The 26,829-nt window shown below is 39.6% G+C and overlaps 1 protein-coding gene across 1 annotated transcript in view; it reads left to right on the plus strand.

Moving 5' to 3' along the window:
• The window catches only part of LOC103358909 (carboxyl-terminal PDZ ligand of neuronal nitric oxide synthase protein-like), a 212,305-nt gene that overhangs the window by 122,576 nt on the left and 62,900 nt on the right, over positions 1-26,829 (plus strand). The window contains exons 6-7 of the mRNA XM_008284060.1: positions 9,189-9,327; positions 16,302-16,471. Coding sequence (XP_008282282.1) covers positions 9,189-9,327; positions 16,302-16,471 — 309 coding nt within the window. The remainder of the gene's footprint in view (positions 1-9,188; positions 9,328-16,301; positions 16,472-26,829) is intronic.

The following is a 26,829-nucleotide window of genomic DNA, read 5'->3' on the forward strand; positions in this document are numbered from 1 at the left end:
TCCAACTGTACGGTGTCATTCAGTGTCAGCTAATGGCCTCAACTTGTTTTGCCATGGATACAGATGACAAAGTACATCTTGTGCCTTCAAGGATGATTGCAAAGCCCAAGTAAGGAATGCTTTTTCTGTTGAAACATCATGTTTTGTTTACATACGATTACATTGAAAAGTACTGAGTGAGCTGCAGAAACATAACCTGTAGTATAAACTAAAATGATGACATAAAGTACAAGATATGTGTTGGATATATATATACTTGGGTAGTGTTTAAACGTAGTCTGCCTGGGTGATGCTGTAGACTTTAGCCTTAAAGCCACGGATCAATGGTTTCCTCTCTGAAATTATGAGTGCTGATGAAATGACATAAGGCTATTTCCAGACATATCAATGATAAGGACTCACTTTGTTCCCGACACAGCTTGGTTAAGATAATTGGATGTAATAGCCTCTCAGCACTTTTTATTGAATATCCATATCTCAGTGAAATGATACTTCTGTCTTAAGCTTTTTGTGTCTTACTCTCTCAGTCTAATTCATTTCTACCACCCTGTCAAAACTTGTGTTGTTGGAGTACAGGCAGGGCAAAATCACCGCTGAACAAGTCAGTGCAAACATAGTGTTTGCGTGTTGTGTGCTTGTTCCATATTGCTTCTTTCATGACACTACGTATCAGCGGTATGGTGTGAAGTATTGATCAGGAGATGTCAGTGCTGAGATGTAAACACAGCCAGAAGTCAATATGCTGCCCTGTGTTATTGGTCAGAGTGTACTTTTTATGAAACAAGATCAAGATCAGTTTGTTTCCAGTTGTCTCCTTTCAGCTGTGTTTAATACACTCCCTCTCATCTGTCTCTCCAGTGTGTCTGTAATGTACCGTGGCTCTGTTTACCACTTGACGAGTTAACCCTAAATGCCTGAAGCACCCAAATGTACTATTAGTTGTGGTCTTTGAGTCTAGACCATGTCATCGGAGCAGGAGGGACAGGTGACTCACTGCTGGACACAGATATGCATGTGCCATCTGTTTAACTAACTTCCTTATTGATTCAATAAGAATCAAAAGAATTAATAAGAAAGTGTCATTTTGATTGTGCCACAAGTTGCAACAAGTGCTAGTTTATACACCGTGGGCTGCAAACAGCGCCTGTATATCAATCGCTATCAGTCATGCCAGTTGAATGCCTGTGTTTAAATATGCATATGTCTTAATAAGTCATGAATGTAACATTTTTCTCAGTTAACCTTCTCAATCACTGCGAAGTTGCTTGAAAAGCAGATGAACAGTGCAATTTTTGTAACTGTCTTGTAAAAGTCGTCTTAATTTAGCAACGACTAATTATGCTGCAAAAAAAAAAAAAAAAAAAAACACTTTACAAGGACAGGATTGGTCTCCACTGTTGTTACATCAAGTAGCCAAATTAAACATGAAAATTTAAACCAGGGAAGATTCTACCATTGCTGCAGTTGCAAAGCGAAAAACTTTAGTATACTTGAAGTGTGTATTATCTAGAAAAAATGGCACCAGATTGGAACGTGATATTAGCAGACATTAAATAAATTGGATTGGGGTCAAAAAAGGCTGGATTTTACTGTCATAGTAACTTTGAACACCTGCCCCTCAAAGAATCGGAATGAAGAATCATCAAGAACCGCAAATGAAAGGCTGAATCAGAATCGTTAAAATGCAAACCATACCTCACACTAGCAACAGTAGACCATGGTATTCGTTATCTGCTTCTCTTGTACAAGATACATTCTGGACAGTGAGTTTCCAATTCATGCCTATATGTTATTTTGAGTTCCGACTTCTCCTAACCAGCATGTCTCTGGACTGTGGGAGGAAACAGAGAAATAGAGGCTATACCCAGACAAGGCATGGAGTTGGATTATGTGACTGCGTGTTCATGGGAAGTAAGCTTACTTGTGTAGCTCTTAGAAAGCAAGCTAATGGTTCAGAAAAGTCACTGAGGCATCATGAATTAATTCCGTCACACTCCACTTACTTCATGTTGTCACACACAAAAGCTATCACATACATTCTCAGGACTTTGAGTAGCTCTTTCTTTGGTTTGATTATATTCACCTGCAGCTCCTTCACACAATCTTGCTCTGCCCAGTGTTGGTAATTGCTGCTCTCCCGCTAATTTCCTCAAGGAAATCAAAGTGTTTGATGAACATCAGGTGAGGCTGTGCCTCCATCATTAGGAGTTTTGAGCTGGTGATCAAGGAGTCACTGATGCAACTCTCTAAATGAAACTCCATATTTTTTTTTAAGTTGAATGAGGCAAGACGGTTAATAAATTTGTCCTCACTGAAGTCTCCTCTTTTCTAAACTGTATATGCCTTGTGCACACTGAGTGATGGATGCATCAGTTGTGGAAGGATGAGGTGAATATGTAAACACAGCAAGAAGAGACAAGAAGAATGAATCAGTTCATCAAAAAAGGCGAGGGTCATGAGAAAGGCTTCAGTCAAGGGTAGTGCCCCTGCCATCCCTCTTTGTTTTCTCTGGTTTATCCTAGATTGTATTATATTCCATTTCGTCCTTTCTTTTTGCTTTTGCCATGACTTCCAAGCGGACAGCTACAGCATGAACCTCTGTAGATAATCCGACAGGCCCCAATCCTATACCCGATGAAAAAGGGGACACTCTGCTGCTGGGAATCAGCTCACTAGCAGCTTGACATATAGAGAAGATGGAAAGACAGAGATACTAAGAATGTGCATTTATTCAGTCGAACTGGCAGAGACGAGAAGTGATGGGGAGAGCGATAGAGACAGAGAAAGAGAGCTGTAAAGAGATGGTGACAGATGTCCAACATAAGAACTGTCAAGTAAAACTTGACAGGAACTATTGCACATCTTGCAGCAGGATGTAGAGGCTCTGCTTTTGAGTGACAAATCTCTTAGTGCTCCTGTCAGCCACCAAAATTGGGGATCAACTGGAGAATTGGCTTAGGGCAAAAAAAGGTTTAGATACGGAACAGTGTCTTTGTGAAAAGTGAGTTGACTGAAAAAGATTAGTGTGTTGGGAATGGCTGTCCATCCAACCAGTTTATATGTGACACTGAAGTACCACAAGAAAAGTTTATGTTCTAAGGGCTTAATGAGAACAGTTACCAACACGTTTTTCTCATTAGAGACAGGGTTCTCCATGCATCTTCGAGCAAAAAAGAACTAAAATAAAATGGCCAGCGCTGTTTAGCTGAAGATTGTTTCCAAATTTGCCTGTTGTGGTTGTGGCTTTACTGCTTTAAAATGTGCTTTATTCAGTTCAAACAGAAGAGCAAAAAGAGAAACTGTGCTCACAATTAAACATGCCACCACATCACAGTTGATTGAAAGCGGAAAATGTGGGGTTTATGACTGACTTTGATGTAATTTTTCACTCCCATGCGGAACCTGCACAAGGTAAATTATTGACTGATGCAAAGCTCGTCTTTCTGTCAGTGATTCAGAAAAACTCAAACAAGAGTTTAACTGAAGAAAAGAACTTAGCTCCCATCACATCACTGCTGTTATCAACCATTGCGTTGGCTTCAAAGGATGAGGATAGATTTTTAAGTTCCCAGTAGTATATTCTCAAACTAGAACTTGACTCTTTGGTTTATATGCTCCAAAGATTTGCCCCTGACCTCTATAGTGCCCTCAGATCCACAGACTCTCTGCTGCGTACCATACCACAGATTAAAGGCTGTGGTGGAGTTGCTTGCTGCAGATTTGGGCCCATGTGCTGGCTAAAAACTCAATGTTTTATCCACTTTTATTACCACTAACCTCAATCCTGCATATCTTTTACAGTTTTTAAATGTTAAAATGCATCCTTTCTTTAAAAAAAAACTTCTGTGCTTCTTCTCTGTAGTTCATTCACTCAGTATTTTTTCAATGAGAATTTAAAGTTGACTAATTTTCCACCTCAGATCTCCAGCTTTTTTTTTTTTTTTGCAATTCAAAGGTTCACTTTTGTGTTCAATGACAACCAATTAGAGATTTTGTTGGCAGAATCAAGAATGAGGACATCATCTACCATGGACACACCAAAAAAATGACCACCAAAGTGGTTTGAGCTTGAAGGAGTTTGGCTTGCCAGGTGTCTTTTTAGATAATCCAAAAAAAAAAACAAAAAAAAAACATGTTGGAATTATGACTGTCTGTGGTTTTGTCAGACCTTTAAATGGACAAACAAGAAACAGTCAGGTACACAAAAAGGCACTAAAATAAAGGCTGAACGTGTACAGCATTGTGTTTGATTGAATTTTATTCAATCAGTTGGTGTTTGCGTCAGTGGAGCTTTGATATGTTCACTGTGAACAATAACACTAGAATCTGCTTTCATTCCATGTATGACTGCCTGTGAAAATACCTTTCAAGAAAAACACAATTGTTTGCTACACTCTGAACACAAGCATGGGGTAAGAAGAGAGAAATGGGGTCCACAGAGATGGAGGAGATGGGGGAGTGATTGATGGAGGATGAGATGGAGAAGATGAGAAGAGCACAGCATTTAAAAACTAAACAGTGGATCTGAGGAGAAAGAGAGCAAGAGAGCAACATGAGTAGAGATAGACACAAAAATCAGATACCTGTAAGCGTATACACAAAGGTATGTTCACATTTTTGAACACAGTCATCCACTCCACTCAGAATATAACAAATGCAGTGCAGGTTAAACCACAAAAAACATTTTACTTATTCTCCATAACGGACAATTCCCTGGACACTATTTTCGTATTGACTTTGGTAGTTTGATGCCTTGTCTTTGTGTTTTTCTTTCTCTGAAGGCTGTTTTGCTGTCTTCTTTTAACAGCAGTCAGCTCCAAGGCAATTTTTCTCTCTAAGTGACAATAGTTTTCCTTATCTTTTCGTGATGCCTGGAGAGCAATCTGTCTTATCTGTTTCAGGATATTAATGCTTGTTGCAAAAAAAAAAAAAAATTAGAACAAAGAGATTACAGATGTCAGAACTGAGTAAATCTGTGTCTCTCTTTTTAATTTATATTATTTGTGTAATGGGATATGGTGAAACACTATGAATGACTCAATTTTTGAAGATAAGATCTCCTTTGTACTCTGCTACTTACACTCATTTTACTTGGTTGGCTGATGCCGCTGTCATTGCAAACCAACAACAAAGAGTCCTGCTGTTTCAATATGAGGTTACAGATTGCAGCTTTGGTGTTCTAAATTGTTGTTAAAGAAAGACACTGGTTAATTTCAACTTGTGATGCTTCCTAGTAATGTAGCTATTGTGGCTCTAAGCGTGCTGACCTTGCACTTTACACCCCTTTTGTAGAGATTTGGAGAAACAAGGAGTCGCACAAAACAACATGTGAACAGCGTTTATTGGGAGAATAAGAATGAGCTCTCTGCACCTTTCCAAAAACATTTGTTTTCAGTGTCACTAAATGTAACAACTGAAATTAGCCACCTGGAACAGCCATTTTGCAAATTTGGTGGCCTGCAGGTTGCAGACTAAGAAAATCTCTGTGTGTCTGTGTGTGAGAGTAATCCCTGCTATTTAACTATATTTAATGGATCTCTGAAGATGGTCCTTCACATCACTAAAAATCAAATGCAAGAAAAGACCAAAACTGCTTGAAGCCCCTCTCTCCACACCATAAATTAAAACTGCACGATGTGTATCTTGTTGTACAATCTGGAAACTTAGAGACACAAACCATTTTATCTGGTTTGCTACTACCTCGCTGGTATGAAGGCATGCTGAACGGAAAGCAACCTCACACAGGTAGACAAACTGGCTTACACAAAAGATTATGTCAGTGATAGGATCAGTATTTTGGATGGAAACCCCTAGTTAACATAATGTCTGTTACAGGTAACTAATGTCTGGACTTATCTTTGTTCAGACTGAAAATGTGTGTTTAAAATTAATATTGTAAAAATGGCCTTTTTTGGAAAGCTGCAGTGAGCTCAAAACACCATTTAAAAGCTGTTCCTTGTAACTTCTTGTGTTTCACCTTTCTACAATGGAGGTACAGAGTGCAAAGTCAGCATAACCCATGGAGGCCAAACAGCTGCATTAATGGGAACTCTGCCAGACTACTGTTTTCCAGCAGATATATGTAGGTCTTAAGATGACCTCAGAGATGTGTAAATTCTTTTTGTCCAGACAATAGTCCCATAGGTATACAAGTTACAAATGAGGTTATACAGCAGTTGTTATATTAACAATGTGTTTTTCCTTATTTCTTACCTTCAATTTTGTCAGTCTATTCTTTAGTCTGTTACCCTGTACTTTATTAGTGACAGTCAGTGACTGTAGGAGTGGTGACTGAGGTGACGCAACAAAGCAAAAGTTTCATGCCAGAGAGACAGCTCAGCCACTGTTGGTAGTCACTGTTTTTGATTATGTAAGGGTCAGAGGGTGTGGGGCACATTGGCAGTTATAATTTTTTTCTGCTGATTGTGGCATCTGCTGGCTGAACACTATGGAAACAACATCAGCACTAAATGAAGCTGAAGCAGCATGATTTAATTAAAAAAATAAAATACTAATAATAAATTACGCTGCAAGAACACTGCCTGCAGCCAAACCTCACTACTGCATAGAAAGAGAGGGTGCATGTGGAGATACTGTGACCCAAACCAAAAGTGTCCCTGGGCTGAGGCCAAAGCTCAGTATCTCGGATGTTGCCAAAACTAGGCCAACTAATGAATCATATTTTCTCATCTAATACTGAGCCCGAGGTCACAAAAGGCTCCTACGCTGCTAACACTTTGTGGGGCAACACTTTGAAATGGTCCAAAATTAATAACTAGAACAAGAAAGGATTTTGTCCTTTGGCAGAATATTAACGGTGCACCTACAATATACAGCAGAAGTGAGTGCAGTATTGATTAAATATCAAATTATTCAAAATTACCAAATACAATCTTTCAATTTTTCTTTTCTTTTTTTTCTAACTTGACAAGAAGAATATTTCCTCTTGTAAACAATCAAAAACAAGTACTTTGTAAAGAAAATATTGAAAATACAGGCCTTAAAGTAGAAGCTCAGTACAACAAAAGTGAATGCACTTGTGAGCACTGACATACAAGTTTGAAAACTGATGATTATAGAAACAAAAACCGAGTACCTTGTGATTTCCAATCAGCCTAACTGTATGAACATGTTTAAAGTCTTTGAATGCCAGAGCGTTCTCAGTTTTGTGCTTATGAGCTGTACCTGTCTGCATGTCTGCATTGTGGCGCCACATTAAAACAAGCTGAACAAGCTGAACAAGCTGATTGTAAGACTTCACATAGATGGAAAAAATACAGAAAGATCATTAACTATCTCAAAATCAGTCAGAACACAGTTGCAGCCATAATCTGGAGGTGTAGAACGAGTCATAGTGCCACTAATCAGTCACAGTGGCCATCTTCCTAAAATGACTCAGACAGAGCACTACCTGTACAATCTAGCAGTGAAAAATATGTGCTTCAGACTTTGCACAGGGGTTATCAGTGGAAATTAGAGTTTCTGTGATCGTTCAGACCATGAGAACAAGATTGTATAACATCAGCCTGAATGAATGAAAAAGAAAACACGCTCTTTTGGGTGCTAAGCTCCGAGACTGAACTTTGCTAAAGAACATGAATAGAAACCCAATGAATATTGGGAGCACATTCTTTATTAGATAAGGCCAAGATAAGTTTGTTCAACTCAGGTGAGATCCAGCATGTTTGGTATGAAACGTGCCAGGACTACCACAGTGAATGCATAGTCCTGACAGTGAAGCATGGAGGTGGGAGTGTGATGATATGTGGCTGCATGAGTGGAAAAGTTGTTGGGGAGATTGTATTTATAGGCGATATCATGTATGCTTGTGGATATACTGAAATACTGCCTGACAAGGTGGCTCTCTGTCTGTAGAAGCTCGGCAGAAGAGGAATATCTCAACATTAAAACCATCCAAAGCACACTGCCAAATTCACCAAAGAGTTTCTAAAGACGCAAAAAAAAAAAAGTTAAAACTAGTTCTGGTCAAGTGTGTTGTCTGACTTGAATCCAATCGGATACCTTTGGGGTATTTCAAAAGAGAAAGGTTCAACAACACAACTTCTCCAACAAAGAGGAGCTGAAAAGAAATCTCTGAAAATGACAACTCTCCACATATTTGTGCAATTCTGATATTTTCCATACAGAGAAGGATTGAGTCTGTCCTCAAAAATAATGGAGGACATACTAAGTGTTCAGATTTAAATGTCAGTAATGAGCAGTACTGACTTCCTTAGGCCTCTATTGTTAATATAGTACATGTAAATTATTCATTTTTAATTTTCCATAAGAGCAAATACCCTCCTGTTTAGCATAAAAGTAATGTGATGACTGAAAGGTGACACAACTTTGAATCACTTGACATGTAACACTGATATTACACAGGGACACACTCAGTGCTGCTGTGTGCTGTGTTCCGCTCATTCAGCTGAGAATGAGCAGTGTTTGGAGGTATCAGTGCTTAAAAATGTAATCTTTTCTCCTTCTCTACGTCTTTGCTATGACAAGCCAGACAAGAGGGGACCGATATCAGACTGAAGTCACCTAAGTTGTTTTCACTTGACCAGCTTTTTCAGAGCTGTGCAGAAAGAGGAGAGAAGGAGGTAAACAGACACATCCAACTCAGTGCCCTGTGGGTAAAAAATAAAATCCAGTCAACAATAGGAAACACATTGTGGTATTTCACAGAGTTTGGACAGTAAACAGACAATCCTCTGTTGTTGTTTTTGAGTTAGGAAATGACTATGACCTATGAACTGCAAACTGTTCTTCTGGTCCTAATGCGTCTGTTTGATCCAAAATGCACACATTTCTGGGGCAAATCTGAGTCCAGTCTGTATTTGACACAGGTGGAAAAAACTCAGTACATCTGGAACTCAGTCTTTTCTGGAAAAATCTCCTGGCACATGGGGGAGTGATAAGTTTTACCTTACATATTTTTTTGTTTTTGTTATATTACACAGAAAAAAATAATGTGCTACCACGTCAGCACCTACAGAAATCAAACTACCAAGAGACAATCCCAGGAAAAAGACATCACATTAAATACAATCCTTGGTTCTTTATTAACTACTACTAAGATACTGCACAGCAATGAGTGTTTTAAACCAACTAAAAAGTGATAGAGATTGTATTCCGAGGATGACAACTATATTTCTGTCTTTGCCTTTGTTTTCTCACCCACCCAGAGTCAGGCCATGCGCATCGTTCGGACAGTCGGCCAGGCATTCGAGGTTTGCCATAAACTGAGTCTGCAACATACACAGCAAAACGCAGATGGACAAGAGGACTGCCACAGTGAAAAGAACGGCAATGACTCCACCGCAGGTACACAAACACACACAAAACTACACTTGCTACGTCGTCAGCGTTCTTTTTGGTTCAAACTGTCTATAAGTGTTTAGTACTGCCGCTCTGCCCTGAAGACAGTTTACAACTTTTAAGAATGTATTTTCTTAGCTGATCTGTTATCAGAAAAACTTGTTCAACTCTTGTAGCACTTGAGAATCAGGGGGCAACATTAGCCAGAAGAGCCACACAGTGCAGGGTGAAAGTTGTAAGTGCTGAATTTTAATCAGCGTTGTTGGAAGACAAAACACAACTGTTGCAACCTTGCAGAAGCAAAGTCAGCTACAAATGAAAATAGTTAAAATCTGCTCTAAAGTTTGTCTAGGAGAAGTTAATTTGTTGTTATACCGCAATTAAAAGTTTTTACGTTTTCCAAAAGAGAAAGTCAGAAAGTCTTTTTAAGGGAGAAGCCAGAGGATTTGTGTTGTGTTGCTTTGTATGTAACACAATTTCCTAACACCTGTCTTATGTGAATCACAACAGGTGATCTAAGAGGAGTGAATACAACAGTGTATACATGTATGCTTTGTGATGAGAAGAACAATTCAGGGAATGCACAGGCAGGTAGATGTGTGGGTTGATCTGACGTAATGCTTCAGGGTTTTCACTGGAGCATGGATTGTGTTGATGGAGGAGGCAGAGCTATTGTTTGTTTGTGTCTGTAAAAAAATATTCTGAATGTGTCAGAAACTAAGAACAAAACAAGAGACTGAATGGAGACTCTTAAACTATTTTAGAATAGAATAGAATAGAATAGAATAGAATAGAATAGTTTTTTATTGATCCCCCATTGGGGGAAATTTACACGCCACAGCAGCATCCAAAAATATAGAAAGTACAAGAAAATAACAATAATTAAGTAATATGCATCCCTGGTGTCCACATACAGCAGGTCCAAGGTCCCACCGTCTCCGGTTGGGCAGTCCACATACTGGCTGAATGTGGGGAGACTGGTAGAGAGTGATGCATGTATTAAAGTCTCCTGATCAGAGACTGAGGGTGTGATGTTTGCAGCTGGGACACTGAACTATGGATGAGTTCACAGGCTGCAGCAGCATCACCGAGGGGGGGATGTAAACTGTAATCGCCAGGACATGCAAAAACTCCCTCGGCAGGTAAAACAGCCGCAAACCAACTGCCAGCAGTTCAGAATCCTTCGTGCAGCGCTGCTCTTTAACGCTAACGTGCCACAACATTACACCATCTTTCATTCACACACATGGCGAGTCCCCCTCCTTTTTTCTTACCACTCTCTCTCAAGCTCCAGTCCGCTCTGACCAGGTGAAATCCGTCCAAAGTTACAAGTGAGTCCAGAGTGATTTCATTCAGCCATGACTCCGTGAACAACATGAGGCTGCACTCCCAATACTCCCACTGCAGCCGGATCAGCACTGTCAGCTGTTAGCTCTTCCATCTGTTAGGGAGAGACCTCACGTATCCCATGATGATGGACGGCCAGCTTGTGGCGTTTCCTCTTCTCCAGACACTTCACTCCTGCCATACATCCCCTCTTCCTCCAGCTCAACGGGATGTTCAATCTCTCCCATGACAGTGGCTTGGCCTGGCTCAGCACCAACAGCTGTTCATGAGTGTAAAAACAATAGAGCCATGGCTCAACGGCTCGCCAGACACAGACCCCAAAAACTCACAAAAAAGCGAAGAACAGACCAACAAAAACATCATCTGCATCTTCACTGTTCCCGCACAATTGTGGTACAGCTGTGTGAAATTAAAATATTAAAAAGACTGAAGAAAAAACAAAGTAAATAGCTAAAAACACAGAAAGTAGGAAGGAGCCACTGCAACTGGCTGCCACTCATGGTGCTATAGCAACTAAATATTTAATGTGTCAAACAAGGCACTTGCCACTGACAGATATAGCCAGACTTTTTTCAGTGTTGTCTTGCAGATTGTCCTTGACTGTGGGTTAAAATCAGTGCAATTTTTCCAAACAATCTCTTTAAAGCACACAGTTTATCCTCAAAATTTTAAGTCAGGTGAAGTCACTGCTATGAGTACAGCTCTTTTGAAACATTGGAGGTTGACCCAAGGTGCTTTCCAGGGGTACAATAAGATTACAAATTTACCAAAACCAAGTTTAAATATGTGTAATGTTTGAAGTAAACATTATCAAGTCCAATCCAACACTGTCAATAAAAACAATGGGTGGAGTTATAGACATTAAATCCACATTCTAGTGTTGTTTACTTGAAGGAGCATGAAGTTCTATGAAGAAGCATCCAGGTTTCTTTTGCAACAATGTGGACTAATAAAGCAGAAGGGAATGTTCTTTTTATGTCATGGAGAAAACAATAGAAAGAAATAAAAGTGTCTTCAGTACAATAGTGAAAATTGAATATAAAGTAAAAAAAAAAAGCAAAATCTGAAATTCCCAGTTGACAAAAAACACCTACCCACTTTGCACACAGTCAATATGTCCTCAGAAAGCACAAGCAGATTGTACTGAATGCGCACTTCACACACACAGACACAGACGAGCTCATTCCTGCCTGCATTGTGCCCAAGTTGGCAAGCAGGAGAGGCTGATGCTGGAGTGAATGTCATGGATGAGTCAACTCAAAGAAAGAAGGCACCACGCAACAACACTGGTGGGCTGAGCTACTTTTATCTGCTGCCTCATGCCTGGACGGGATGGGCTTCACTGCAGCCCAGGGACACGTGGCTCTGAGTGGGGTCTGAGAGGACAGACATGGAGACTCAGCAGTTGGAAAAGTCCACAAATGGAGCTCTTTCACGGCATCGTTCCAGTCATTACAACACCCACTGCTACTCTCCCCCCCACCTCCCTCGATCTGAGAGCGTCAAGCCAGGATATGTTATCTCCAGAACCCCCTCCGGTCCTCCAGAGACGAGCTCGCTTTCACATGCCGATGAGCCCAGAGATCACCCATGCAATATAACTGTACATTCACACACATTGTGAAAAGACCCCACACGCATACAAAAAGAGGCCTGCACATACACACTCACACACCCGCTGTCATGGTGTGTTAAATAACACAAGAGCCGTCACGCACAGCCAATAAGCTTATCTGGAGAACTAATTATCATGGCAATGAAAGGAGGAGGGATGGAAGAGTGGGAGATAGCGGATTATAGGAACGGAAAAGCTGGAAGACAGCATGGATAGCAGAGGGGAAGAGGAAGACAAGATGGCTATTAGAGAGAAAAGAAACTTGGGGGGGAAAGACAAGATGAGCAAGAAAAGATGAAATGTAAAAGTGGATTAGAGGAGAGGGGATGGAGGACTGGGTCAAACCGCAGGGAGCCACAAGAAAAGAGGACAGAGGAAATGTGCAGAGCAAGTGATGTTTTGTTGTCAGAATAAACTGTGTGGCATTTCAGAACAATAGTACAAAAGGCTTCAAAATAAAATAAACAATATCATCTTATTAACAAACAAACCACTTTGCAAAGAATGGCCGACATCAATAGAACTGAAAAAAGCTATTTGAATGGAAAATAATACCAAACTGTGGAAGTACTCTCATTACAATTCAGATTAGAGATATGAAAGTGCCACAGGCATGATGTTTCATTCACAAGTTTAGTGAATCATAACCCACTAGATGTGTAATGAAACTCACTTACTGACACATATATTCAGAAAAAGTAATGACCAAGCCTTTGAGACAGAAGGCTAGATAAGCTGTGGCCAGAGGCATTCTGTTATCAGGATGTCTCTCAGCCCATCTCATTCTTGTGAACACTATGTCTCTTGAAACTTACACCACTGGTCTGAAAATGTCCCCACCAAGACAGAGAGAAAATGCAAGAAGCACATCCATCCATAACATAGCACAGATACATCTCACTGCCTATGTAGGGTATATACTAACATTAAAACAGAAATGGAAAAGCAAATTCCAAGAGAACATTAGTGTTGCTCAGTATGCTAATTTTCTGAGACCTTTACCAGCTGCTGTTTTTTTTGCAAGAATGTGTTCAAAGACACCAAGGCCCATGTATGTACCATTTCTCAATTTGCAGCAAATAGCCTTCTCTCCACAATGGAACTTAATTCTTTCCTCCTGTCATTGTAATTAACAACGACAAATCCACACTGAGAATGCGAGCACTGGCTGAGAAGAGGTGATGGTCATGTCGGCAGCACAGAGAAAGGCAGGACAGTGCAGAACTGATAGCTGAGTAGAAACGGGGAGGAAGAGGAGTGGTAATGGAAAAAAAGGTGAAGGTAGTGCTGGCAGCAGGTTGTCAAGGATGAAGTTTTTTAGGAGGAGGACAAGTAGTACTGTGACTCTGCCAGATTGTTTGAGATGAGGTTTAAGTGGAGGGGGAGGACAGGACTAATAGCTGGGTGCATAGTAGGAGGAAGTAGAGTAAAAATGGGAGAAGAGGCAGTTGAGAATGAAAGTGGTAGAGGACTGGACAGCGGAAGTAAGAGGGTGAAGAGGATACTGCAGCAGGAGCAGCAGTGAAGATGGAGGGTGACAGAAGGAAACGAGAAGCAAGTGTGGAACTAATTGAACTGAGATGCAAATTGAGTGTTTGATCAGGTCGAAAGTGCAACTGAATAATGCTGAAATGAAGTTTGTTCAAATGTATGACAAATCAAATCCAACACACTCAGAGGGGTAATACGCAAGATGTTGCACATGAATATGGCATTAACATAGCAGCAAACAACTACTTGCTATGTAGAGATATTGTCAATGAATGTCATTCTTAGCAGATTGAATTCACACTCCCTCAGTGTGTGCTGTGCAGAAGGGTGTTGGTACAGATGTGCAGAATATTTTACACTTGGTTGTCTTCTGATGTGATTGAAATTATTGTTTCAACCTTGTCTTTTAAATGCTCCGAAGTGTTTTTTTACCAGTATTTTTGAGAATGCCTTAGAAACCCAAAGAGTTTAGCGTGTTTCATTTCTGTTGTTTTACTAATTTATGTGCACTCATTTCATTTCAGTGTAGTTTGAGAGTCTGTCCTGCTGTTTTGAGGCTCTCATGTGCGGCTTCTTCTCTGTTCAATCTGCTCCGTTCTTCACGTGTCTGTTTCCACACTCGAGTCTGCTTCAGATTTGAGTAATGTTATCTTCACGATACCTGTTTCCTCTTCTTTTTGCTGGTGTCTGGGCCATTCTGTGCGTTCATCTGGGTCAGTTTGACAGTCTGTGGAAACAGAAACGGGCAGAAAGAAACAGACACTAGCAAAGAGAAGAAGAGACACTGAAGCGATGGCGACGTTACTGGAGTTGACGGCAACGTGTTCGGACCATTTAATGTATTTTACAGTGTTAGTGTGGGTTAATGGTTGTGGCTGGATTATTTCTTGTTGTCTCTTGTATAAACAACCTTTCTGGTTATAAATGAAAGTGAAGGGAGAGGGAAGAGGGGAGGTGTTGTTCGTGTATCATCCAGTGGTTCTAAGAGGCTGCACATAGAATCTTTAAACCTAATTTCCATTTTCCATTACTGGCAATTTTGGAGTAGGAAGAGTACCGTTGATCAGAAAATGGAAAGAAACGAAGAGAGGGGAAATCTTACCCCTTTCACAATGCACCTCCAACTTTCCGTACCAGCCAGGCTCGACATTGCTCTTTTCATCTTTTTTTACCCTCTTCCTTTTAGTATTTACTTTCCACCTGAGTCCCAATATCTTTTGAAATATTTCGACACATTACCTGACTCGGCCTCAGCGACCCCTCTGTGAACTTTTTTCATGTACATTTAAGATCTAAGAAATAGTTTCACAAGTTTAAAATCATGCGTATTTGCTTTCTGCCTAAGAGTTTAATGCCAGACAATGCTGGGCAGATGGATATACAAGTTAAATAGCTTTGCCACTAAAGTGAGTCCAGTTCCTGTAGCTCCAAGTGAGGTTTTTTTTTTTTTAACAGTCAGAAAACAACTTCTGTCTTGTGGGTGGATAAGTTTTAAACAAGAAAATGCAAATATGTATTAGACCACTGGCATCTTAGCTTTCTCAGTTATACAGTTCGCTTTGAATTGAATGCGGCTATAATGCGCAGCCAGCAACCCCAGGCCTTGTGTTCAGGGGAAGCAGGGGTTACAGCAACTGTGACAAACAGTGTAATAGTTGTTCTGGTGAATGTCTCAGTGAGGCAAATCAAATATGCTTGAAATAGCAAAACATTCAACAATATTCTGACTGCTGTGGGGAATCTTTTAATTGGAAAAATGTTTCTTTTTCGCATTTGTTTGATTAAATCAACGTGGGATCTTTTGTTAGGAAAAAAAAAGACTTTTTCATTATAACTTTGGAAGATTTTAAACTCCAACATTTTATTTGCCAACTAATTGTACATTTTGTAAACTTTTATTCAAGTATTTTCATACTCAGTGTTGTTTTGATGCAAATTGTTGCCGCTCTTGAATGTTTGACTGAACTAAACTGCATGGTTTCCTTCATATATTTATTTTTTTACATTTTTTTAAAATTATATTTTGGTCAAAAAACAATCTTTGGCAGATAAAAATAAGAATGAACTCAATTTTAATGTTAATAAAAGTTGTGTGCACGGAAGATGAACAGTAAGAATGTGAACTGTTGCAGTCTGCTCATTCAGGGCAGATTTTGTTGATCTCCATTGTTTATATTTGCTTCTGCAAAAACCCAAACTGTATCCCATTTTGTTGAATTACAGATGTCTTAAGGGAAAAGAGAATGTTGTTTTACACTAAAATGTATTTATATTTGCACTGTTGTATAGCTCTTGGAGGCCCTTTGTTGTAATATAAGACTAATTGTGCTAAACACTTGTGAAATTCATTGGCTTGTACAATATCAGGCATGTGTTATAGTACACTGTGACTTTATGAATAATGTTTTCTTATTTGCATTTTTGTGTGTCCGCCCATGTGTGCGTGTGTACATGCTCATGCCTACATGTGTGTATGCAGGCGTGCGTGCTTATCCACCTGTATGTGTGTGTACCTTCCTCGGCTCAGCTCGAGAGCTAACAGGCCCGGAGAAGACGGAGGTCGTTGCCGAGGAGACTGACATCGATGCAGAGGAGGTGAACCAGGTGACAGCTTCAGAGGAGTTAAACCTCAATAGAGGAGTGACTGATCTGGATGCCACGGCCAAAACGCCTGACCTGAACCATGCAGAAAACAAGGTAAATCACCTCCGTCTATATACATATGTGTGATTTTGTACCTCTGGCCAGCAGAGGCTCACGTGTCTTCTCCCGTGGGAGTACCATTCACAAATGGCTTTGCTTAAATAATGTCTAGAAAACAAAACACATTTTAAGAACATTTGACTGCATGTGGGATCAGATTGGTTCAATCAGGTCACTGCTAAAACTGAACAGATGTCTCAAGCTGGCAGATGTTTCAGTTTGGTTTTGTAATGGTTTACTGACATAGTGAGGTTTTTACAATAACTGCCTTGCAACTTTGGCTTCTCCAATCACCTTACATATTATTTGCCCTGGGCTGGAATTATGTTATCCATTGCACAGAAAAGGGTTAGGATCAGCCAAATTTCAAGTAATGTTAAGTGTCATGTTCTAAAGTCTTGACTGTCTTGCAGTGATCCAACATGCACAATCCTGTTTTGTACTTATGTTTTTTTGACTCGCTGTCAACTTGTCAATCAATATCTGCTGGAACACTTTGAAAACATATAACAGTATTCACAGGATTCTAGACATAGTTAAAACTGTTAGAGCTTGGGGTCAAGTGGTTAAAGAAACACAGAAGTTCAAACAAAGATGGCGATAAAAATGTGTCTGTGGATCAAAAGCTACAGTCAGTTCAGTTTACATTTTGTAAACTGGCAGAAAATCAAAAACCTGCTCAATAGTTTCTGATCAGCCTGACCCCAGAGTGTAACACTGGGTAGCTAAAGTTTATACAAACGTTCAGATTTTATACTTTTATGACCTGAATCTCTATTCTCGTTCTTTTCAAAATTTTCTTGAGGCTGGAGAAATCAGAACTTTATTTATTTTGGCTTGTCTATATTAATGTGGGGTTGCAAGGTGGCTCGGCGGTTAGTACCGTTGCCTCACAGCAAGAAGGCTTCCTCGAACAGTCCAAAAACATGTTTAGGTTAATTGGTGATTCTAAATTGTCCATAGGTGTGAATGTGAGTGTGCTTGGTTGTCTGTCTCTAAGTGTAGTGTGATAGACTGGTGACCTGTCTAGGTGAACCTGCGTTCACCCTGATTCAGCTGGGATAGACTCCAGCCTCCCACGACAATAGTTAGGATTAAGCGGTGTATTTAATTTAATGCAAAATCAAGTTTTCATTGTTTTTGAACATAACTCAAAATATCAGAGGAGACCTTGTTTCTTTTCTCTTCGTCCATAGATCAGAAAGTGTGTCTCTAAACAAGTAGTTGAGGTTTGCAGCACCATCCTCACTTAGCTGAAGACTAAGCTGTAGTGTTAAAGGTGTGTGAGTTCATTAGGGCTCAAAATGATATTAAAAAAAATAAAACAAAACACATTGCCCTTTCAAAACAAATATAGACTTGTGTTTCATTTGAGGTTTGATCAGCTGCTTACACCTGTTTGTGACATTACCGTGTTTATACATTTTTAGCAAACTACCATAAGTCAGGAAATCCATGAACATCTGTAAATCACTATACAGATGTCTAAATGAAAAAAAATAAACTAATACAAACTTCCAATTGGCCAAATGACAGCAAGCAGCCAAAATGTTGTGAGAGATAAGCTTTGTAGCAAATTTCTTCCTTACACAATCCATGCTTGGTTTGTTTAGAGTGTGACATTGAAGTACATACGTCTCTAATTTTGCTATGAACTATGTGCAGTCCCTCAGGAACCTTAACAGGTATTTGGACTCGCAGAAAAGATGCATAATATTGTCCAAAAGTCAGCATCAGAGGGCTCATGCACTTGAGGATTTGACCATCCTTGAACATCACACGCAGATTAGTTGTATTGCAGTAGATGCAGAAAGAGGTGAGCCTGCAGCCCTCATGCTGACATCCTGAAAGAAGTTAGGGCAGCGACAGCTCAGTTGGGTTTGAAGGTACAGAAACTGAAACAGCCCGTTTGGTACGGGGCTAAACACAGCAGTATGATAGACATGGTAGAATGAAAATCTGCCGAGTACTTTAGGCTGAAGTTTAAGCTGAAACTTCGCATCCTGAAATCATATGAGACTTAGATTAAGTTGTTAAAAAGGAGTGCAATACGGGACCTTTAACCTCCAGTAAAATGAAGTTAACACCATGTCTGTGTTTGTGTATGGCATCACTGTCCAAATAGCTCCACTGCTTTATTTAGAATTGGTCAGCAGTAAGTTGGCAGCTGAGCTCAGAGACATCTACTCTACTCATCCAGTTTGTGTTTGTGTTTGTGTGGCCTCATAGTGTTAGAGATCTGATGCAGCTCAGTCAGACCGTCTGCTCCCTGGCCTGTGGAAACTCACCATTAACATCTATCTATAACCAGAGAAATGTTCTCTGGTCTATCTGGGGGAATGCGAGCACAGCTGTCTGGCTCAGCTGGAAGAGCAGCAGAGAACTGTTGTTTACCGGGATTTAGTATGCAGGAGTGTAATTTAGTTTTTTGATGGAGGCAGCAGTGGGAGGACGACACTGCGTGATGAGGGCAGAGAGGGGATGTAGGGTGACGTTTATTATGCTACTCTTTAGCTTGAGACCCAGGGCTCTGCATCCCGTCCAACAATGGAATATCATAATAATTTTATTATGTTTTTATTGCGTCCCACAGCCTAGCTTTGCTGAGTGGGGGAGAGCACTGAGTGGACAAGGCTGGAGGGCAGGGCCTGCACTGACTCCATTTGTTGCTGTGTGCCTGTTCTATAAAAATGTCAGTTTTTTATGTTTGTTTATTTTATTAGAACATTTACTTTAATTTATAGTCCATTTGGAGAAATGATTACTTTTCATATTTAAGATAGAAGGTTTGCTCCTAAATTTTACTACCTCCTGAATCTCTACAACATTATTTAAGATGTAGAAATAGATAATGTTTATACCTCCACCTCTACAGTTCTATTTGTAAAGCTCAGGGTTTAGTAAAATATTGGAAAAGTCAATGTCAAGTTAAAGCACAAATTAGCTTCCTTTTAAAAATGTCTTTTCTTCAGAGATGTCAGTAGGATTTAAATACAGTGAGTATTGGCTGCAGGCATCAATGTCAGAAAACCACACGATTGGTAGGATGACAGACAAATAGTACCTGGGACGTGAATCAGGGTCTTCAGGTTTAAAGTTCTATTCTTTGCACAGCATTTCAGTTTCCATCAAATGTTTTTGGTAATGCTTATCACTTATGAAGTCTTTTGGCAGATGAGATGGCATCTCACAATATTTTTTTTTCACAGTATCTGCTAGTTTTATTCAACTGGTAAACTTTCTAATTTAATAGAATAATAATAATAGAAAAACAAGAGTCTGATGGTTTCTACAAACAGGCTGCTGCTGCCTTCTGACCAGAATAAATCAATGCACCATCCCTGCATCCTAAACCATATACATTTTTTCTTTGTCCTTTCAGTACATGCTGTAGCTGCCTTCATAAAGAGCATAATGTTGCATGCAGTACGCCTACAAGTAGGACACACAACATTGTTATAATATTGCAATTTAAGTTTTGATCGTTTTGCTCACAGATCCATCACAGTCTACAGTGGAAATGAGTTGTTTGTACATCTGTGTGACTCCAGCTTGTTATTCGCGCAAAACACTGTGACATACCTTACGCTGTGTGGAGGATTGTGGGTGTCTGAGTGTAGAGAACATCACGGTATTTTTGGCATGCTGCATTTGATATCAGTGTGGGACATTCTACATGTTTTTCTGGCGAACTATAAAGTGTGGTAGTATGAATAGTGGAATGCACCTCCAGCTTCATTGAGTACCTCAGAGTAGCGTGGCTGTGGCCTGAAAAGTTGCCAGTTTTTCTGAACAAACTTGCAACATTTGCCAAACTCACTGTTTTAGCCAAGTAATTATTTCAGAGGGCAGGAAAAGCCAGCACAACTTTCAAGATGTTATTCTGTTTTTGCTACTTACAGAATTGCAGAGTTGGATTATTTGTCCTCTCTGATGCTCAGGTGGTCACATATGCCAGAACTGATTCAGGGGAAAGTTACTGTTTTTTAAATTAATTATGTACTTTTTCACCTTTTCGCTAAAGGCGTTAAAAATCCGTGTTTGCATGAAAAGCCCTGATCTGTACTTAACTCAAGGTAATTAGGTAGTTCCTCAGGCATCCTCAATTAATGGGAAATAATTAAACAGACATGCTGTTAGGCAACACTCCAGGCAAGAGTTTATTCAACTTTTCATCAGGACCCAAACGATAACCTTATGGCACCTTAGTCTCTGGGCTTGCTGCAACACTGCTGATAACTGACCATGTGAAGACTCACCAGAACAAGAGTTTGGATCCTAAGTTAGCGTTACAGAACCAAGCGTTTCAGCTGTTTAACAGTCCTTGGGTCCCATTAATGTTAGAGTTATGAGACCTTTCATTACAGCCCCTGATTGAAAGCAACACGGCGTGAAATCACTGAAACAACGAGCTCTCAGCAGTGACCTCTATTCTCAGGTCACTGGAGGAAGTGTATGTCTCTTTGTGTGACAGTTTGTCTAGCTGCTTTTGGCTGTGCATGTACTATATGTGTTCTTTTAGACTTTTTTCATTCAACATTTCATCACTCTTTACTGCCTGACTGATTAAATGGGAATGTGCTGGGACAAGAAGGGGAAGGTAACAGTGAATAAGATGTGTGTCTCCTGTGCCGTTACGTTAGTACCCATGTGCATGCATTTTTATCACACTGTGTGTGTATGTCCCCAAGCAGAGGGATTTGATTCACTACAGGGTTTCTCTGGAAGCTCATGAAAGGGAAAGCAGCCTGTGAGTGTTAAAGTTCATTCTCTTCCTGTCAGCTCCCGTTAGACTGACAAATCCCTCGGCGCCCTGCGTTCAAACGATCCCAGAGGACTTGGAGAGCACACATCAATCCTACTGTGGGCTTTGTGTCCATGGGGTTGACTCGGGACGTTTACTTTTAAAAGGCTCGCCTTCAGGATCAGAACAAGTATTACTACAAGACAAATTGGAAAGACAAAAGTCACAGTTTAGAGATAAGTGCATTCTACACATTTCAAGAGGCCACACTTGTTTTTTTGGCAAGACACATGCTGATGGACTACCAGCGTTTCAATGAAAAGTAAGTGCTGTGCAGAAAAAGAGATAAAAGAAAAGATACAGCGTATGAAACAAAATGTCAAACTGATTTCAAAGCAGAAGCACCTTTTCTTTGCACCAGCCTTAGCTTTTTTGATATTCTGAAATGGGAGATTAATGCAATAGTTTCAACATAGCCATTTTCTTCTTTGTGTGTGAATTAAAAGGACAAGTAGAGTGTGTGTTCGCATAGGCATGTGAGCTTTAAAGTGAGGCTGTACAACAAACGCTTTGATAAAGGTTTTGCCGCTGGCCCACTTTCAGATGCTGTCAGGCAGGTGTAAACACTCTGATCTATGAGTGTAGCACCACAGGCAGCACTCCACTGACAGCACTCTCCTCCTCTCTCTTTTTTTTTCTCCCATCCCTTCATTAGTGTGCCTCAATTGTTTTAGACCTAACATGACCTAACATCAGTGGATTACTGAACAGGCTCTCCCAGCGCAGGCTTTTGGGCCCAGGGGGTGAGGGGGCCCTTCTGCCAGTCTCTGATGTGACTTTAAATTCTTGTTGGAAAATCACAGAGCTCAGTTCATAGTTGGATGTCCTGATTGTGTTTTTGTGTAGATCTGAATTCTGAATCAATATTTGCATGGGTAGGGCTGAACAATTACTCGAAATATTATCAAAATTGCAGTGTGGCCAAGTGCAATTTTTTGGTAAAGGAAAAAAAAAAAAAAAAAGTACCGTGGTGCCCATAAATCACACTCTACAGACATAAGACAACATGCTTGATACAGACCACAGCAAAAACCACATCATCATTTTTTTATATATGTTTTAGTGAGAGAAAGTGCAAAAAAAATAAACATTCCCACTAAAATCGTGACCCATATTGCAATCACAATATCTGCCAGAATAATTACAATGTTTTTTTTTATTTGTCTGTTGATTTTTTTGTGTATTGTGTAGCCCTAGTAACCTACACCAAGTTCATTTATAATTACTTAATTAAAAAGACGAGTTCTGAAATAATCCAGAAAAAGATTTAGTTACTTCATTGAAAAATGTGAAATTTGTCTACAGACAAATAGACATCTGCTGGAAGAACAAACTTTACAATCGTGAATAAAAAATCAGCTTTCAGATCCATATGGAACTTTTCTTTCAATGATAAACCTATTTTTCCTATATTTTGTAATAGATTGTGTCATTATTTACAGAAGGCAATTTGAATTTTATTAAGAAGTTATTTTTACTTCATATTATAGTTTAACACCACAGTGACACTATAGTTTCAGCTTTTAGAAAACAACATGGATATGAGTCTTCTGTAGATGGTTTCCTCATACGAATACAGTATACAGTGTTACTGATATATGTTTAAAACGTGTGCTGTTGCAGGAAGCTTTGGATGGAAGCCACACAGCTTGTCTTCCTCTGCAGTGTGAATAAATGATGAGAGTTCAGCTGCAATTTGTGATCCGACACTTAAGTGGTCTGGTTCATTTGCAAAATATCACTGAAAGAGAAGCTAAAGACTAAAACACGTGTTTTATACATGGGAGCTTCTTGCTCATAGACACATAATTTGTCCGTGCAGCCTACTTGGCGTTGTTTGTTGTTCAATCATTCAGCGTATCCAACAACCTGGTCCAGTTTGAAACTTAGCCCCACTACTGAGACACACACACTTGTATTTCGGAATATAATGTACACAGCAGCCTTGACATGTCACAACTGCAGTTTTAGGTTGTGACTTTTACATTTGCAGTGTGGATCTTTTCGGTGCATACACACCACTTGCTGCTCATACGCCATGTGTAGCCAGTTTTAGCGAATATATTGGAAGTTGCAGTAGCTTCTCTGTGAACAGACTGCAGACATTACACATTAAGTGCAGCCACCGTCTTAGACTTACAGCCCAGGCCATTCTCTTGCACAATGTATTTATATTCAGATTTTTATCTCAAAATTGAGAGTGAAAGTGCTTCCTGGTACAGTTTGTCATGATGGTGGTGAAAAGAAGTAGCAAACCAATGTCATTGTCATGGCATAATGATGGTTTGGATGCTCCTGCTTTGGTGATCACCAAGGTTTGCAAGTGCTGCTGCAATAGATGTTTGTCTTGATTGTGTTCATTATTCATTTTGTTAGTTCACAAATTGTAATGTGCTTTGTGAACAGTACTAATATTTGAAAGACTGGTAACCGAGATTATTTTCTGCATAAAGCTTCTGAGATTAACTGTATCACTGTAAAATTCCATAAACAGTTTTAGCACCAAAGTATGAACGTCTAGTCTTCAAAGTTAGAACTCAGGTCGTCATTGCCTTCATCCAGGGAGACTGTAAACGTACTGAATCCTGTTTTCACTCATATGATTACTCACCTAGCCTCAGGACAAGGGAGGGAAGATATGTGGGGAGAAAGACAGATTAAAGATAAAATCGTGGCAATCAGTTTTACTACATTAAGTAATAACTGTGATGTTAGTTCAACACATTTTAATTCAACAAAAAAAAACAAGACTATTCTATGAAAAAATTGGAAATCTGTATCTTGTTAGACTTTACTTTGTACCTGCATTACTAATAAGGAACATGGCATTCCAGAGTCTCCCTAAGTCTTTATCCTTTGAATACTGGACAATAAAAACATCCTCTTCTCCACAGCTTTAAAGTTGCAGCCTCTGCGGTGGAGGAACACTCACACTTTCCCCTGGCTGTCCCCTCAGCAGTCTTACAGGACAGAGAGTTATCTTTTCAATACTCGACACACACAAGCAGGCAATAAAAACGCAGCCTCTCGACTTTTCACTGACTCTACACTCAGTGGGGTTTTGTGAAACTGTCTCTTGACCCATTTATATTGGAGGCACCACATCCTGAGGTTGTTTCTCTTGATAGCTTTGCAGTCTGATGATTTGATTTCTCAGAAAGTGTGTGGTGTGTATACGTGGGTTTGTATATGTGGGTGTGTGCAGAGTTGTAAAGTTGTGATAACGCTCAAGTCTGCCAACCGCCAAGTAGTCACAAGGCCAGTAGCCAAAATGCTGTCAATGTACAGACCTCGTCATTTTTTTCTTCACTTTTACCTGCTGTGTTTTTATTCATATCTACTTTCATGCACAGATATCTGGAAATGCTGAGCTATGTTGACCTAGTTTGATCCCATGTAGGAGGCCTGAGTTTTGCACACAGACATGTCATCATGTGAGTTGTCAGCTGATAACAAACCATAGGAAGTATTGCCAGTGAGAAGTATAAGATAGTGACCTTTTCACCTCACAGAGAGCACAGATAACCCAGGATTGATCAGTTATCCACTGGCTCAAATGATCACACATCCTTCCACATATAAGCTTTGTTTCCCCCTTCTCTCTTCCTCTCCCTGTTCTTCTATCACTTGACTTTCCACTCCATTAGCTTGCATTTTGTGCTGACATTCACTTCATCTTTTTTTTCATCTTTTTCCAGCCTGAGCCATGTTCATGCCAGAAATATTCAAGTGTTCAGTGCAAAAGATTTAACCAGTGATGTGCCACTGTACCCCTGCACTGACACCCAAAGTTATGAATATCTTTTAGGGTTTGCCGTTAAGCTGTTATGCTCAATCTTGGTCCAGCACAAGTCTATAAGACCACCAGATGAATACCACATATCAAGTAAATCCACCAAACTCCAAGATGTTTTTTCCCGACATACCCTAGATATTTTGCGACTTACAATTTGTATTTGTTTTCATACTTGTCTGCTATCTGCTCTGTGTAAACACTTCCTACAGTTAAAAAGTCCATGTTGGTTACAGCTAAATTAAACATGTCTTCTCAGTTGCATCGAGGACCACATAAAGTTTCGTTTTGTGCAGAATTTTCAAAACAAAAACAAAAAAAATCTGAAAAGGATTTACTTTTGGATTATTTTAACAAACAGACAAATGGAATTTGATGCAATATCAGGACATTTGTCGCTCTGATAAAGGGTGTAATTTTAGCGTTTTATTTGTTAATTCTTTGGTTTTGTTCTTTGAATAATATATCCTTCAAAACCGCCAGTGGGTTTTGAAGTTCAGAGGGTTACACTTTGTACAGAACTAAAAACTATGACTGGACAAAACGCACATTGAAAACCTTCCCACTAATTTGTTTAGTCTTATACGGTTAAGAAGAGGCACATTTAACAACTGTTGTCTATTTGCAGGAATGTTCTGTGTTCCGCACACAAGTCATGCCAACATAGTGTTATTACAAGTATCAGCTTTGAGTCCTGCAAACAGACACTCAGGGCTGCTATCTTAAGTAAAAAGATATGCAAATTAATACCCACAACTATGTGACTGTATTGCATCATTAAAATTAATGAGGTCGCCATTAGATAAGGAAACAAGAAATGCCATTTCGAACAGCTAGGACAACGTCAACAATGGCTGCGCTGAAAGAACATCAAAGGCAGACAACACTAATGGCACTAAGGCCACGGAACAAATTTGTTGCCAGGTGCAGATTTTCCCTGACAAAGTGTGAGTCTGCCTTCCAAACTGTGTCTTTTCAAAGAACAACCACCTGATGTTGCTCTTGAAATTGAAAACAGTCAATGGAAATTGGAAAGGAAAAATGAAAAGCCTTCTTCTAAAAAGTAACACAGTCACGTTGCAGCAGCAGATTGTTTCTTTCTCGTGTGTGTTGGAAATCTAGCTCAGTTTGACTCACAAGCCTGTCTAGAGTCAAGGAGATGCTTTGTTTTCATGTAAATACAAGACTTTTCAGAAAGGTCCTTTCTGTAGGACCTTGCTGCTCTGAAAGAAGTATTCAGATCAGTGAGTTAAGTAGAAATACCAATACAACAATGTAAAAAAATAAAATAAAAAAAAACAAGACCCTATTACAAGTAAAAGTTCTGCATCAAAAATTCTACTCAGGTAAAAGTACAGAAGTATTTGAAACAAAATATAGGTAAAGTATTAAAGTACAAGTACTGGTTGGTCCCGCTGACTGATAAATTATTATATATTAAGCCATCAGATTATTACCAGTGAAGCGTCAGTGTGTCAGCAAACCATGTTACTGTTGTAGCTGCTGCTCATGGAGCTAGTGTGAAGTTCTTTATATCCAGTTTTATATACAGGGACAGCAGATAAATCTAAGGGCTAATAAATTAAAAGGGAAAAAGAAAAACTAAAGTTATGATATGCAACTCTCTTTTTGTCTGTGATCTTAGATTTTTGGTGAGATTTTGGATTTAATGAAAAATCAATGCTTGGTGGAGCTGTTAACAACTTGAAGACATCAAAAATGTCAGTCAACAACACACTGCTTTTTGTGAAAAGT

The sequence above is a fragment of the Stegastes partitus genome, unplaced genomic scaffold (genome assembly GCF_000690725.1).
Source record: "Stegastes partitus isolate 25-593 unplaced genomic scaffold, Stegastes_partitus-1.0.2 Scaffold342, whole genome shotgun sequence".
In the NCBI taxonomy this organism is placed as follows: domain Eukaryota; kingdom Metazoa; phylum Chordata; class Actinopteri; family Pomacentridae; genus Stegastes; species Stegastes partitus.